The sequence below is a fragment of the Crocuta crocuta genome, unplaced genomic scaffold (assembly GCF_008692635.1).
Source record: "Crocuta crocuta isolate KB4526 unplaced genomic scaffold, BGI_CrCroc_1.0 scaffold374, whole genome shotgun sequence".
Taxonomy (NCBI): domain Eukaryota; kingdom Metazoa; phylum Chordata; class Mammalia; order Carnivora; family Hyaenidae; genus Crocuta; species Crocuta crocuta.
In genome coordinates, this window is record NW_027532613.1 from 969,867 (window position 1) to 987,072 (window position 17,206).

General features: G+C 44.5%; 1 protein-coding gene across 4 annotated transcripts in view; it reads left to right on the forward strand.

Annotated features, from left to right (window-relative positions):
* CADM1 (cell adhesion molecule 1) overlaps nucleotides 1-17,206 on the forward strand; it is a 325,608-nt gene that overhangs the window by 283,478 nt on the left and 24,924 nt on the right. For all 4 annotated transcript variants that reach the window (XM_077780499.1, XM_077780500.1, XM_077780502.1 and 1 more), the window contains exons 6-7: nucleotides 303-402; nucleotides 3,981-4,153. In XM_077780499.1, coding sequence (XP_077636625.1) covers nucleotides 303-402; nucleotides 3,981-4,153 — 273 coding nt within the window. The remainder of the gene's footprint in view (nucleotides 1-302; nucleotides 403-3,980; nucleotides 4,154-17,206) is intronic.

A 17,206-nucleotide genomic window follows, 5' to 3' on the forward strand; every position in this document is an offset into this window, starting at 1 on the left:
TCCTTTAGCTTGAGTGAGTTTGGAGATAAACTTCAATGTAACAAAATGTATTTCACAGGAAACGTTTGATGTGGCGCGCTTGGCTTATGAATCTCTTATCTACTCGCGGTTCACTCCTTAGAGTTATTAGTCAATTTAATTTGAGCAAATGCCAGGATTACTAACTAATTAGGAGGATGTTCATGAAGGCATAAGGCTGGGGAGAGAGCGAGAGCTGGTGGTGTGGGGTTTGTGGCAGCAAGTCTGATTTTTTTGCCTGATATCATTTGCTAAACATTACACTTTGTGTTGTTGTCACACAGATAAGCCTCAAGTGCATATTCAGATGACTTATCCTCTACAAGGCCTCACCCGGGAAGGGGACGCGCTCGAGTTAACATGTGAAGCCATCGGGAAGCCCCAGTAAGTTCTGAAGGCCAAGGTTGGCAAGAGGGTCGTGAGCAGTAAATGTCACAACACAGAGATGTGCATTCGCAGCTCACCAGCCTGTCACCTGTCTCCTGCTGTAAAGGGTGGAAGGTTGTTTTCTTTTTATGAAATAAGGAGTATTCAGTGAAAGGGGGAATAAATATCGGTGGTTGGTTCTTAATGGTCAGGATTGGGAGAAAAATGAAATGCCAGCTAAGATTGAAATCTCAGCTAATTCTGTTTTATTATCATCAGTGTGATTGTCAGAACTATCTTCTCTCACACACAAAAAGATAATCCTAATAAATTTTTAGTATGCCCACCATCTAATGATACACCTGCTACCTTCTGTGTTAACATCTAAGCTACTGGAAAGACAGTTTTCCGACTTAAATTAAGCCGCTGTGATTAGGGCCGGCCGTTGGAAAACGAATTTGCCTTACCTTTAATTTTGCTTCTCTTTCCCTCAAATAAAAGTGACTCCTAGGAATACTTCTGTTGGTAAGGAATCATCCCAGAACTTTTCTTGAGGAACACGTACGCTCCATCGCGTGAAAGAAAGAATGTACTAATGCTCTTATTTGTCTGAAAAGTACAAGGGAATTTCTTCCCTGCCCAATGCATGCAAGTAACTAGAGGGACCACAGTAGCTCATCACAGCCGTGGAGTGGGGCCGCTTTAGACCTCCTTCCGTTTCATCTGGGGAGAGGAGAGACTCTCATCTTTCCAGGAGAGGGAAGATTGTTTTGAGCTGTTGCTTAAGGCAAAAATAAAAACAAAAACAATTCATAGAATCATGAGCTGGAATGAGCCAAAGTTGGGATCAGGAGCCCTCAGACTCTGAGTGGTCTCCAGCAGAACACAGCATTGAGCTCGCTCTGCTGTCCCGGGGCTAGGATTCTTTTCCCCCTCGGAGTCTCACTAACCGACATGATGATCACAGTCCTCATGCCCTGAGCATCTTCACGAAGCTTCCCCCAGGACCTCTGGGAAGCACTGTCCCCATTATGGCTAAGGAGCGATCCATGACCAGAAAACAGAGGAGCCGGAGGGACGCTGGCTGCTGTCCGCTCTCTTCCCGCCTCACCCCTCCCTGTCTTATGTTTCCCTCCCCGAGGACTAGAATCTGCTTCCATCTGTACTAACCCTTTGGGGTTTTAAAGACGACCTATCAGAATAGGAGGTGGTCTTGGCTCTGTTTCCCTTTTCCTCTGCCGATACCTGCTTTGATACGCCTGAAGCTTTGGCAGAATGGTCGTTTTCTCCTTTGAACACTGCGAAAGACTGAGATCTTTTCTTTTTGTAAACTGGATTATGCCCTAGTTAGTGGCTTACCTTACCTCCAAAACAATCCAGCGGAGAAAAACTTGTCACAGGCCTCTCGCCACTATATCCAGCTGCATTAACCACATTTACAATATATGGCTTTGCTAACCTATATTTTGTTTCTGTATTTTTTGAAGGAGGTACCGCGTTCAATTGAATGTGGCACGGGGATGCTAAATTACATGTCTCCTTCAGGACATTTATGCCAGAGAGGGTATTTGTCTGTTCCTCTTCTCAAATCGGAACGGGTGTCTGGTTGTGGGAGTGAGCACGCGCTACTCTGCTATCCCTTCTAGCGTATTACCTATTTATTTTCTCAAGAAATTGCATACAATAAAAATGGTAATTTAACTTGCCATTAAATGTTGTGAATATTCTCAGCACTTACCCCCACTGATTGCTTCAGCTGCCAAAGCAGCAGGGCATTCGATCTGATGGCCGGGCAGACCCATTTGCCATTGCCTGCAAGGGAGGGACATATGCAGTGCTAATTTTTAAATAATTTACTGGGTCGTGATGACAAACCCATGTGTAATTAAAGAAAAATTGTAACTTCACATCCCATTTGAAAATTGGAATGCTACTTGACAGGGCTAACTTGAGTGTTGGTGCATCATTAAGCGTGGGTCTTTTGTCCTGTCACCACTCACGGAGGTATTTCTGTGCTTGCGTCTCTGGTGCCCTTATTTTAAAATGAAAGTTTCAGGGGTGCCTGGATGGCTCTGTCGGTAAAGCAGCTGACTTCAGCCCAGGTCATGATCTCTCAGTTTGTGGGTTTGGAGGGGGGATGGAGCGCCTGTGTGGCTCAGTGGGTTAAGCATCCAACTTCGGCTCAGCTCATGATCTCACAGTTTGTGAGTTCAAGCCCCGCATCGGGCTCTGTGCTGACAGCTCAGAGCCTGGAGCCTGCTTCAGATTCTGTGTCTCCCCCTCTCTCTGCCCTTCCCCTATGCACTCTCTCTCTCTCTCTCTCTTTCTCTCTCCTTCTCAAAAATAAACATTGGGTTGTTTTGTTTTCTTTTTTAATTTAAAGAAAAGTGAAATGGAAGTTTCCGGCACAATCCTCCCCCCGGTCCCAATTTCACAGGAGGCTGAGAGCTGTCTTGAAGAACAGGGGTTTTAAGAGTCAGTGAGTTTGAAAGATTCTCTGTGCGTGTACGGTTTTGGCTCTGGAGCATCTTATGAAATTTGCTTTTCCCTGATGGACACAAACGTGGTACTTTATTTATTGTTTAATGAGAGAGAGAGAGTGGGAGTGGGGGAACGGGGAGGTGCAGAGAAAGACAGAGGATTGCAAAGTAGGCTCCGCACAGAGAGCACAGAGCCTGATGCAGGGGCTCGAACTCATGAACCTTGAGATCATGACCTGAAGTCGGCTGTTTAACCAGTTGAACCCCCCATGCACCCCCAAACACAGTACAGCATGCCTCTGAAAAAGTGCCATAAGGATCCCATGTAGAGACGTGCCCTCCGTGACCCGGAAGCCTCCCCCTTGAGCCACAGGGCCTGCCGGTACACACACAGAGGGAGAGGGTGACAACGTGTGGGACTTGGAGAGCCAGCAAGGCAAGGCATTTTGCCGAGGAACACGCAGAAAAGGTGACTGGGTTGAGGGAGGCAGGTTATGAGTAGGGGTTATGGGCAAAGGAAGTGATTGCATCTTTCTAGAATGAATAGAGGTGGTCTTTCCAATGCAGAAGTGAAAAGAAAGCAGTATTCAGATGTAAAAAAAAAAAAAGTCCATTTCTTTCTGCAAAACTCCAAATCCATTTAAAGATCACAACTGGCTTCTAAGCAAGGGTCTTGGTGTATCAGTAACCATCAGATTAATGCTTGTGTCACTGGCCAAGAATTTGATTTTTTCCCCCTAATTAATGAGATGATTAACAATGGGTGAGCTCTGTCGTGTCTGAATTGGTGTGAAACCACACAGCAGGACATAAAAATAGGGCACATTGGTTTATTTGCTGATTTGTTAAAGACGAACTAGAAATAATGAGTCTCCTGCTTGCGGTCCTATTGAAAGTTTTTCAACACCTGATAATGTTAAGCAAAATGTATATTCCAAACAGATTTGGTGGGGGGACGTCACAGCTGTAATTCCGTGAACTGAAAACATGTCCAGCAGGCTGTCTCTAATTGTGCCGCCCTGCATGTGACTCATTCAGTGCGTGGGTGAGAAGCCAACGCAGACATCTTGGTGGGAGACATTAAAGCCACCTGTCTTCTCCCTCTTTCCTCTGCAGGCCTGTGATGGTGACCTGGGTTAGGGTTGATGACGAAATGCCTCAACACGCTGTCCTGTCCGGGCCCAACCTGTTCATCAATAACCTAAACAAAACAGATAACGGTACTTACCGCTGTGAAGCTTCCAACACAGTGGGGAAAGCTCACTCGGATTATATGCTGTATGTCTACGGTACGTGGAAACATAAAACACCCCCTCTCCTAGACGACTAGACTCATTTACATGTAGCCGCTGCCTGTGAGTCACTCCCAGAGCTTTCGGGCAAGTTGAAAACCGAAAGCCCGTGTGTTTTCTTCAAGAACCTAAAGGAGCCTGCTCTGAGGTGGACCCCGGTATCTCCACCTGGGAGGGCAGTGACTTTTCTTCCCTCCTTCTAATCGTGGGGATTTCCTGCTAGATCACAGTTCCTGGTCATGCTGAGTAGGAAAGCTGTGTCCTCAGGCACAGGCAATGGAGATGATGTTAGAAATAATGACTGAAGAATTCAGCCTTCCCAATTAATGCTATTTAGCTCAGAAAGTTTATTCCCAGTGGTATTTCCCTGTGATACCTCAGCTAGGCTTTCTCCTGCTTTGATGAACGTTTTCAGGATGATACTATTACATTCCAGAAGATGTCGCAAGCCAGTAAACACTTGGAAAAATGATATATCAGGTCCATGGTAGCTACATAAACCACCAATAGCTACTCCTTTAGACGCGAATGTATTTTTTTTGTCTGTTTTCTGAATATCTTTTTACAGGATTATTAAAGCATATTATCAATTGTGTTCTCTAGCCCAGCAAATATTTATTGAACATATGTGTGTTAAGCATTTTAAACTTTTTTCCCATTTATAGCTTTTTTTCCCCATTTTCTCATGTATAGCTTATTGTCCATTTTGTGTATGGTGAATATTCTCGATTTAAGTGAGGAATGCACTGCCTCCCTAGTTTTATGATGACAAATTGAGTCTCTTCTGGCCAATTGAAGCCTCTCAGTTGGTTTTATATCAGGAAGCATAGTCATGAACTGACATGACCCAGAATGAGTAACCGTAGGCATGAAATCTTCAGTATCGTATAAATATATGGATTTGTGTAGGCGTTTCCTTCTCCACGTTAGCACTGTAAATAACCCAAGGGTAAGTGTATGTGTATCTATATCCGTATATGCACAGCGATACCCATAGAGTATTTATATCATTATGTCCTAGAACCTGGCCACTTTCCTTAGGAAGCAAATAGGAGTCACTGTCCTTTTTTGTTTTTAAAGAAAATAGAAGCATGCTTTATACCATATCTACATGAATATTAAAATATAATCCTTAGCCTAGAGATTTTGGTTTGGTTTGGTTTGGTTTTCCCCTTTTAACATCATGCAGAATTACAGGATCACATCTACTCACCTTATTTGTAAACTTCTGAGATTTGTTTTCTTTGTACACCCCATGTTGTCTGTGGTCCCTGCGTATAATGGCGTTAATTCTGCCCAGTGGTTAAGGAGGACCGAGTAAAGGGGGATGGTCGTTCCCGGTACGTGCAAGGGGGTGCCACATGCCCTGTTTTCAGTTGATGTCACACAGAGCCACCTTGCTCCTCAGTCTGATCAGAGTCTGTTCATGCAAAAGGGGATGGAAGGCAAATCCCTATCTTTTGCTTCCACATCCTTCCTTCTCTCTTTATGTGAGGGTTTGCGCCTCCTGTGAGTCCCCTCCGTTGCTGCTCTCCAGACTTACAGTGGGCAAGAGCAGCGGCAAACTCTCACCTGTCTATTACATGCTTCCTGGATTCAGAAGACTCGATTATTTGGAAAAACAATCCTGATTTATTGTACCTGCTGTTCCCACATCTCAAGATAAGGAACATTTTCTGGATTTGGTGGACCGCAGATACAGTTGAACAATTTTGGATCCCAGCTTCCGGCTGGCATTTGTCGAGCGCCCTCTTTGCCCCACGGTTTCACGTGCATGACCACCTCTAATCTCCGCAGTAACGCCAGGAGGTAACAGGATCCTCATCCTATTTTACAGATGGCAGATGAAGCTTAGAAAGATCACATAAGCTGCCTGAGTTCACAGGGTTGCTAACTATGTTTCAGAGCCACGATACGTCAACTGCCAAGTCTACAGGGACATTTGTGTCTTTCTTTGTAGTTCCTCTTATTCTCATTGCTTCCCAGCAGAATGCTCCCCTCCAACATAAGACTATTTCATTTAGAATTTTCTTGCTGGGCCAGAGTGCGTTGCTGAAAGCCAGGAAACATGGCGGCCTACCTGTTTAGACGAGCGCGCACACACACACACACACACACACACACACACCCCCCCCCCGCGCGCACGCGCGCGTACACACACACACACACACACACACACACACACACCCCTCCCCAGCCCAGCGCGGTATACCTACCCTCGGCAAGGGATTTGTTAGAGCTACGTTCTGCTCCCTGCCTCCGACCATCTATGCTAGTAGTGCTGCTTGGAGTGGCAGGCTAGACTACCAACCCGAGGTGTTGCTAGTCTATTAATAAAATGTTCTAGCAATTTGGGAAGATCGCGAGTAGCTTTTCTTTTCAAAAGTGATTTCTTGTACTACCATGGTAATTTTCAAAGTGCCTTATGAACTAAGCATTAATGTGCCTTTAACATGTTTAATTCTCTGGAAGTCACTTCTATGCTTGGAGAATCTAGCTGGTTAGTGCCTGGGCCCCAGTCGGTTTGGTTCTTTTAGCCTCCATGTGTCAAATGCAGCTCATTAGCTCCAACTCGGTATTTTCTTAAATAGTGGCCTCTCGTTGCTCTTAGTGCTAGCAACGATCTGAGCGATGAGGTTCTCGCTGTTAACAGGTCACTTGAGCCAGAGGTAGAGGACAACAGTTACCCCAGTAGTGATGAAAATAATTGAAAGTGTGTGATTTTCATAAAATGAAAGGGTCCCGTGACTTTTTTTCTGAAGTCTCTGCCCTTGTTAGCCTGGCCCACCCCTTGTTCCTAATCATATTTTCAAATCATATTTCAAAAACGGACCTCCGGGTCCCCTTTGATTATATTGTGGGTATCACACATTTGGTGCCAATACTTGGAGAGGTAGGCACAGAAATAGCATTAGAGCGTATCAGGGGGAGTCTCTCAGGTACAGATGTTCCTTTTCGGGTGATACATAGTGTAATTGAGCCAGACCGGAAGAAGCACATCAGCTGCCCCCACACTGGGCAGCAGACACTCTCTGGGCACAGTTGAGGTGGGGGGGAGAAGGCGCAGGATGTCTTCAGAGCTCGGCTCAGGGGCCAGTGCACCTCGCTCATCTGTGTCTCTCCCGGGGCCTACAACAAGGGGTAGGTGCGTCCCAGTGATCTGCCAGGTCACAGAATGCTTCCTTACCTGGGGCCTCCATAAGAAGGTGTCCAAGGAATGTGACAACATTCTGCCTGTTCGTCTGCAAAGGTAGCTTGAAACCGCTAATTTAATTAGTCTGCTTCTTGGAGGAGGATGAGATTTTATGTATGTAGATATGTATGTACTTATTATTTATTTAATGAATTCCCTTTTGGACTCATGGGTGAGGCTGCCTTATACTGCCCGTGTCCCCACCTGAAACGAGCCAAGCCTCCCATAAAACAGAGCAATTTGCTACTGAGTCTTCCCTGTCACATTCATACATTGCGTATGCGTGAGAGAAGTTTGCGAGGAAAATTAAAACCCCGGTTATTGATCAGTAGTAGGAATCGTTTAAAGCAGACCTTACAACCAGGCACCAAAATGGTGTTTTCAGAAACTTTCAGGAAGTTGTACCAAAGCCAATAAAGGTGTAGTATATAATTAAAGTTTTGATGTATTAATTAGACAATCTGAGAGCTCACTTGGAGATAAAAGGACACCAGATGTGTCAGGGAGAAAAAGTTGACGTGCTTTAGATAAAATTTAAAATCAAAAGCCTTCAAATCGTCTTATGCGCTATTATAGCAGAATGATTGCTTAGTTCAAAGTCTTGCTGACAATTTAACACATTCAGTTTGATCATTTGGGCTTAGGATTTTCTTTTTTCTCTTTCATATTTGCCCTTCCCCTGTCCCCAAATAATTTTTGAGCTGATAGAAGAGTATACAGTGTAGCAAACATCTGACGAAGATTCCCTATGGGATTCCTGGCTTTTGAGGGTCAAGCCTCGTGTATATTTCGTTCCCTTGTTTACAAGATGGAAGACAGTCTTTTGGTTTTATCGCCACCTTCCGCTTAGGTCAGGCTTTTAACGGGAGCAAAGGCAACTAACGTATTAATATTTATAAGTTGTAAAATTCATTGACTTTTAAAAAATAAAATCTCAGTAAAATCTCACATGCCTGGAACTTGATATTTAGTGGTGACATTCTCTCTTCTTTGTATTTATTACAAGTATAGAAGTAGTTTTACTTCCTGCTGGGATGTATTGATGGGGAATAATGAAGTTAACCGTCATGGAGAGCAGGGGAGCAGGAACACACTCATCCTTGACCGATGGGAGCCCTTTAGAGCAGCGCCTTCCCCTCCTCCTTTCTCCCATCTGCGAACGTATAAGACGAAATGACAATCACCATACCCGCTCGGGTGCTGGGCTGACTTAACCTCACCTTTGAAATCAGCCCGAGGTGTGGGTGTCCTGTTTTGATTTCTCCTCCCTTCTCTCCTTCACATCTCCTCATCCCTAGTTCGCTTCATTAATGCAAATCTCTTTTCTTCTTTTCTCAGTTTTTCCAGTTAAGGTTCTGGGTTAGATTACAAGACACGAATCTTTGGGGGAGGGCAGGGAAGGGAGGGTTTTGGTCGCAGAGGGCGAAGTCACCAAACAAACATCTCAGTGTCTTCATGCCTTCGTTTTGTCATTACTGGTCATTGTTGTGTTCAGCATTGTGGGTTTGATTTTCCTTTTTTTTTTTTTTATCCAGATCNTATTGTCTTTCTGGTGTGTATGCAAAGAAGTCTAACCGTTCCCTTGAAATCCTTGGCATTTAACTGTTCCATTATTTTGGAACTTCAGAGGCATTAGGTACTTTGTTCTCACGTTGAAACCTAAGGACCTCAGAAAATCTTTAACATCCAGGCCTTTAACAGGAGGTGAGATATTTTGCAGCTTGCACATAAGAGAATTCTCTTTTCCAGCATCCCTATTCAAAGCAAAACGCTAGGAAAAATGGCAGCCTGGCTATCAGAGAACATGTCGATAGCTTAGGCAGAGCCATGGTTGATGAAATGGTAAGTATTCTGGCTTTGGCTCTTCTTCTTGTCTTAATTCCATCTTTAGTTCCTACGAAGGAAAACACACACCCTTTAACGTGCCCGCACGGGCCGTGTTTCCAAATGCATCGCCCTCCTTCTTGCCCCGCAGAGCCCCTGCTGACAGTGTTACTACCTGCTTGTGTTGCCTGGGTCAAGAGGTCAGAGGGGGTGGCTGTCTTCTCCGTGTTGGGCACGCATGTACCCCTCGCTGCCCTCCGTTAAATATTGGAGGGGTGGAGGAGGCAGCCACCGCTGTTGTAACTCTGTGGCTTTACCTTGTCTGGACTGTCTGGAACTCTTCAAAATGAGTTTCACTGTCTCCTCTTCCTGCCCATCACCACGGGCGGGGGTATGCAACGCATCCCTTCCGGGTACCCAGTGGCTCTCCTCCCACTTGAGGGCACTCGTCTAGGAGCCTTGGAGCTTCCGCAACCCGCTAAGCTGGGAAAGGTTGTGGTTGCGTCGTGTCTACTAGACATGTAGGATTTCCTTAGGTAAGGCCTCTGCCAACCACTGTTTCCAGGGACTTACTCCAGAACATGTAAAAGTAGTTATTGGAAAAAAAAAAAATCTCTTTAAAAGATAGGTTTCCAGCTTCATTCCGTTATCTGAGGAGACTGCAAGGTCTCTGAGGTGCGTGCCCCAGGGTCCAGTCCTATCGCAGGACTTTTTCTAAGACACAGACTGTTTAATTCATCATTCTTCGTGTGCAGGGCCTCTTTACCGCCCTAGATCGGTCAGCCTTTACACTGACTCTCTGGAGATGTGTTCGGTTTGCACAGGCATCAGTGAGGCAGGCATGACGAAATCCAGAGGGTCCATTGGAAGAGGAGGTTTATGAAGTAGGACTGTAGATCTCAGTTTTTTTCACTTTTTAACCATCACAGTGGGACAAAGAGAACCTTAAAAAAAAAACGACTAGGGAGGGTTTTTCTGAAGGTGAATTATGAAAACATCAGCGCCCGCCCTTCACTTAACATCTTCTGAAAATCCATCAGTTGGTTTCTGTGTCTCACTCTAAACTCCGCTCCGTCCAGGCCGCTTCCTGAATTCTTGTCTGCGTGTATTTGTTTCCCTTCTTCCATGTCCTTCTTTCTGCCGCCTGGTCGCACAGCACGTAGACTCCTCCCCTCCTCTGCCTCGTTCATAAACACCTCCTCTGCCTCGTTCATAAACACGGCGAAGATGCTCCTTGCTAACTGGTTCCAGGTCAGCCAGGCTGTCAACTTCCCAGGAGCTGGGTTTTTACCTTTCATGATCTCTTGCCCCTGATCTAGGTTGTAAACTAAATTGGGCCGGAGCTCTTAACGATGGGTTTTCATGAAATTTCCCATGAACGGCCCTTTGGATGTCCGTATGAATTACACCTTCACCCCCCTCTGCCCTTTGCAGGTAGTCCGTCTTTGCAGAAGGAGCCTAGGGATCAGCCAGCCCATATGACCTCTCATTGTTGTAGAAGGTTCCATCGAGGCGGCTGGCCAGGTCTATACTGCAAGGCAGCGGAAGCCTTAACTCTGTAGAAACACCCCGTTTCTCCATAACATGGAACAACGCTTTTCATTTGTGGCTGGCCCCTTGCTAGCTTAGGCTGGTTTGGGTTTTTGGTCTTGTCTTTTCTTTTTTTTAAGACCTTTCTTGGCGCCCTTGAACTCCCCGTCTCCTCAGTAACACAGCAGAGGTGCCTCCACTCACAGCTTTAATTTTTCACCCCAGAGTAAAGCTAATCTTGTGTCCCCCAACAGCTACAACTCCCCGTCACCACAGTTCCAACCACAGAGACTCTGTTTAAGAGGAAATTTTAAAAACAAACAATACTGTCTTTCTGTCCATATAGAAGCTCCCTTTACGACTTGTCTTTGCTTCTGTGTCTCTGTTCCTGGCTTCGGGGCTCCAGGTGATGCGCGATGGTCTCATAGATGCACCTGAGCCTTTCAACCTTAGCACTCAAACCCTGTCTACACACAAAAGGCATCCGTGGTAATGAGCACCCAGATTCTCGCAGGCACACCCAAGAATAAAGTAAAATTGCCGCTCCAACAGCATCGTAGAATCTGTTGCCTTAACGGATGTGATCATATGGGCTTCCTGCATCTTAACAAGCAGTGTTACATGTATTTATCTTGCCTGGAAAGTACACTTGTGGAATTTAACGTTTGCTCCTTACTTCAAACAGATTAAAGGTTATGGAGCTGAATGATTGTGTGTCCCATTTTAAAGGTCCAGGCTATCCCTGAGATTAAGATTGGTTCCTAAAAAATGTTCCAGACTGAGTCTTGACAAATAGATAGCTAAATTAATTTCCACTCTTCTTCTCTTGCCACTGTTTGCTGCATTGCAGCCCCCATTAGCCTTAAAAGCTGCAACAGCTAAATCCAGTGACAGGAACATAAAGCCTGAGCCTGGGGGATAAAAAAAGAAAGAATGGGAGAAAGAAAAAGAAAGAGAAAGAAGCAGCCCGTAGCTATCTGTTTCTTTCCTCCCACTCAGATGCAGTAGCTGAAACCCATTGCCCAAGTCGGGGCAAGAAAATGTACGAATGCAATAGAATAATATTTTTAAACTCAAAAGGGCACAGTTGATTTCTGATTTCTCTGAAAGGTGGTGTCCCTGTGTTATCTTGTATCTTCCGTAGGCAGGATATCGAATTGTTCCCTAGTCAGGGAGGCAGACTGCCATGGAGTTGCCAAGTCGCCCGACTCCCTCAAAAGCACGTTACAGTTTCATCCTGGGCACCCTTGAAAGCAGAAAATTGTGAGCCCAGTCCGACGTGCTGGTCCCATCTAGAATCTTAGACCGGGTGGGTGGGAGGAGCCAGGTGTCCCTCTGTTCTGTCCATCCTCATGGGACCAGTCTCCTGACCTTTGTGGAAAGGCTCACATCTAGCAGTAGCTTTATATAGGGAGGACTTTTGGAAGGCTCTAGAGTCCTGGAAAGAATATTTGATGTCAGCTTGCCACTTTGACCTTGTTGCAGCCTTACAACTATTGGGCCTTTAGTGGCATTGGAATCCCTTTCTAAATAAAAAACCACTTGAGGGACAGAAGTGAAATGGGGGCCATCCAGAGTCTCATTGTGGTTTGTCGTGCATTTCTTCTGTGTCTCTTCCATCCCATGCACATTGACATTCCAACCATATATTTCTGTTTCGACTATTGCCATTGGCAAGCCCCCACTTGCTTTTTTTTCTTTTCCTTTTTTGTCTTTTAAATCATGTCAAGTTGTCCACGTAGTTTCATTCATGAAGATCTATGCTGTAATATTGAAGAGCAAACTGTATAATCTAAATTGTCCCTGGAGTCCTCTGTTAAAAAAAAGACACCCAAACCATCCCCTGGGGGCAGATTTGTCTCCTAAATTAGAATCAAAGAAAACCTTACCACCCTACTGGGGCGCGGAGGGGTTGGTTTCTTTGAAGTTAGTTGACTTTGTGATGAGGCCTACGTAGAATTGCCTATTTCTTTTTTTTTTTTTTTAATGTTTTATTTATTTCTGAGAGAGAGAGAGAGACAGTGTGAGCAGGGGAGGGTCAGAGAGAGAGGGAGACACAGAATCCGAAACAGGCTCCAGGCTCTTAGCTAGCTGTCAGCACAGACCCGACATGGGGCTTGAACCCACAAACCGTGAGATCATGACCTGAGCTGAAGTCGGACGCTTAACCGACTGAGCCACCCAGGCGCCCCATAGAGTTGCCTGTTCCTGGGGTGATAGATTTTGCCCCGTCCGACAGTTGGACCCAACCTTTTCCTATACTCATCTTAGGAAAATACTTTTATGTTTCCGTCCCAACATTATGTGGACGTTGTATTGTTTCTGCCCAGTTGCGTCCAGAGTTCGTTGCTTGACGAGGATTGTACCTTAGAAAACACTTAGCACTCTGCTTTAAACACCCTTAGCAGCTTAAGTAGGAAATTCAGGCCCGTGGGAAGTTCAACGTGCAGGTCATACGGTACATGTGACTGTCATAAATTAAAACACTAAAATCACTTTAGAATAAGAAATGAATAGCTATAGGGGCCAAATCCTGAAACACATTTAGAAATCCTTTCACAGGCATGAAATAGGTCATCTCTAAATGAGTGTTTCTCTTTTAAAAGTACATATCCAATGATGTGGTTTGTGTTCTTTGGGGAAAAAAAAAAACAGTAAAGTTTTTCTTACTGGTGTCGAAGCACTCAAAGCCCAGTCTACCTTGGAGAAAGTGAGTCCCACCCCCAAGCCCACATTACTTCAGCTTTCGCAATCTAATGTCATAAGGCATTGCGTGTGTAAAGACTATAATCTGAATTACGGCCGAGAGCCTTGCTTCACATAACACTCTTGTTCTCCAGGGTCTTAGCTTAATGATTCCCACTCTTTGCTATTGATATTTGCGTGGTGCAAGCGGTATATGCTTAGTTGCTTTTAGGCATTCGTTCATCAAATACCAAGCACCCATAATATGGACAGCTTCATGCTAGTGCCTGTGGAGACAGAAAATTCCTTGAACCCCTTAAAAGATGGCACTGGGAATAGGTTCTACACACTGGAACTCAGTTCCAAGAGGTACTCTGCTGTAGGGGCTCACTCGGTGTACAGGCAGAGGAGCGAGGATGTCATCACAGGAGAAGTAGTTGGGTCTGCCATCAGGGACGTGGTAGAATGTGGTTAAGGCAGGTGGCATTTTAGAAATTAAGCACAAAGGCCCAAATCTACTTCAAGCATCTGTGTTCAGCGTGTGTGTACGTTGTGTGTATTTATGTCCTGGGCATGTATTATGCCACCGTTGCTAGGAAATACACACCTTTCATTCTAGAATGTTTACTAAATTATCTTTTTTCTAGAGTTGGCAACTACTCCATTAAGACTTTTTGTCACTCATCATTTATTGAATGCATATTGAGTGTTACCAATAGGCTAGGATGCATGTTAACAAGAATCTTTTTTTTTTTTTAATGTTTATTTATTTTTGAGAGAGAGTGGGAACTGGGGAGAGGCAGAGGAAGACACAGAACCCAAAGCAGGCTCCAGGCTCTGAGCTGTCAGCATAGAGTCCGACGCGGGGCTCCAACTCAGGAGCCGTGAGATCATGATCTGAGCCGAAGCTTAACCAGGTGCCCCAACAAGAATCTTATTAGGCATTTCTAAATAGAAAGGAGACATCTTCATAATGAGCCATCTTTTCAAGTTTTTGCCCCAGAATTGTGTGACCATTTTTTTTCACACTGTCTCCAGTGTATAGATTTTTATTTGCTGACTAGTATANTTTGTATTTCTAGTATAAGCCTATTATAAATAGCATCATAGCCAGTCAGTTTTTTGTTTTAATTTTTTTTAATGTTTATTTTTGAGAGACAGAGAGAAACAGAGTGCAAGCTGGGGAGGGGTGGAGAGAGAGGGAGACACAGAATCTGAGCTCTCAGCACAGAACCCAATGCAGGGCTCAAACCCGTGAACCGCGAGATCATGACCTAAGCTGAAGTTGGACATTTAACCGGCTGAGCCACCCAGGCGCCCCAACCAGGAAGGTTTTGACCCATGCAGATTTAGAAGGGAATAAAACCAGTAAGAATACTAACTACAGTGATGAACGTCATCTGATTCTACCTTTAACAAAAGGGGAGGAGGGGCTGAGAGAGGCACCTGGGTGGCTCAGTCAGTTAAGTGTCCAGCTTCAGCTCAGGTCATGATCTCANTATGTTTCTTGTTTAAAAATAATCCAAGAGATTATTTATCCACAGTGCAGAAGACTGGCCTCAGGCACACGGGTTTCTCAGGCTTAGAAAGTGATGGTTGGATCTGCCCTGGTGGGGAAGGTAGGACTTAGAAGGACCCAGTCCTCCAGCATGTAAGCGGAGAGTTCCGTCTCCACCTTCACCTTCCTTGCAGTGACCCCCTCTGTTCCTCCCCTCACCCATGCCTTCCCCCTCTCTGCCCCTCCTTCCACCCAGCCTTCACCCACCCCGGGGCAGAGGAGTCGTTTCCTTGTGATATGAACCACTGTACAGGTTCCTGTGATTTTCAGAACATCTGGTTTGCAAATGAAGAGATCTCAGGGGCGCAGCAGCGCTAGTGAACAAATTCTGAGCAAAACTTGAAATTGCTTAACAGAAAAACCAATCCACTCCCCATCCTGCTGTCCTGTGGAAGGAGAGGAGGGTGACGTTGAGAAGGAAGAGAGCTTTCTTGTGATTCTCCTATCCGGACCTTTGTAGCTATTCCTAGCCCCTTCCTCCCGTCTCTGAGAAATGGGAGTTTAATTAAAGCCTAACAGAGCTGGAAAGAAAATTAACGAGGAATCTGGTAGGAAATAAATTTCAAACTTTAATTTTCCAACACGTATTTTTGCTTTCAATAGATTTCAAATAAGTCAGAAATAAATAAAGAAAAGAATTTTTAAAACCCGTATATTTAATATATATTGGCCAGCAGAACACAACTATGAAAATAAAATTGTCAGGGGAATTCTTTGCCTGCCCTGGTGTCTAGATTTAAAGCANAATTAGAGCCTAACAGAGCTGGAAAGAAAATTAACGAGGAATCTGGTAGAAAATAAATTTCAAACTTTAATTTTCCAACACGTATTTTTGCTTTCAATAGATTTCAAATAAGTCAGAAATAAATAAAGAAAAGAATTTTTAAAACCCGTATATTTAATATATATTGGCCAGCAGAACACAACTATGAAAATAAAATTGTCAGGGGAATTCTTTGCCTGCCCTGGTGTCTAGATTTAAAGCAGCCCCGTAACACAAACTGAAGAGGAATTCAATTAAGAAAACCCATTGGCGCCTTATTGACTTTAGTTAAGAAAATAAACTGGGGGAAAGTGTATTAAAATATGTCTGGACTGCTTAGTATGCTTTCATTTAGGCTTATGACGATCAAAACAAGAGAATTTAAATTCTTGACAATGAAGCTCTGCTTTTGAGCAGATTGGGTTCTCTGGTTATTGTTACCCAGTGCATGTTTTAACATATACCCTACTTGCATGCACCCCAAAATGCAGTCTGTGGGGACTCTATGACTTGTAACGCAGGAGCACCACAGAGCAATTGGAGAAGAAAAAGTATTTAAGGTTGTGAATTTAATTTTGTTCTAGGATTTTCGTTTTCATTTATGGCACCCGTTGTGTTTGAGACCATGGACTAATTTATGGATTAGTTTTAAACCCCCAGTCTGTCACACTCCATGAACAATTCTAAGTTGGAGAGAATCCATCTGAAAGGATTAGAATGTGCCACAGCGGAGCTTACACATGACTGTTTCAACTAAATATTGCCCAGCTGCCTCTCATGTGGCCTTTTTTTTTTTTTTTTTTGCTACTTGGTTAAATGGCTACTGTCTCTAATCTCACACATTGTCAGAGCCTTTTCACTTTGTAAGGATCTTATACTGCACCTGAAATATGGATGACGTTTAACTTATTCAAGATAGGGCACCATAAACTGTTTGTAGGGCTGGGAGACCAAGAAGTCAATATTTAGTGAAATGTGCATCTTGCAAATAGCGCAGGGTCTGCCCATGGACACCTTGTCTGCTTACACTCATAAAACAGCTAGAGGATGACTATTAAGGCCGCACGCGCTCACTGGGTTTGCAAAAACATGGGATTGTGTTGTTGTTGACCATACAAAATAAATGTCCAATAAATTTGCCCTTATTGTAATTAAAATTAACATAGAGACAGTAGCTCCGCAAGGCCTTTTTAATTTCATAACCCTAAGCCACCGTGAGCCCAACTCGACTGTCTGTGACCTCCTTCTCCCTGTGGCCGAGCTCGGAGATGAGTTTCTTGAAGGCAGCAGCAAAGTGAAGTCTAAAAAAGTCTTTGTTGGGACAATTAGGAGTCCTCATTTTTCAAGCTAAGTGTAGCCTTGCTGACATACGGTGGAAAGTTAGCGCTTGCATTTTGCCCCTGTACTTAGAATGCCATCAGACAACAGAGTGACCCCACACATTTTCACGGGGTTGGGCCCGTCTCGCCAGCCCCCGTTGAAGGCGCCCCTAATAAA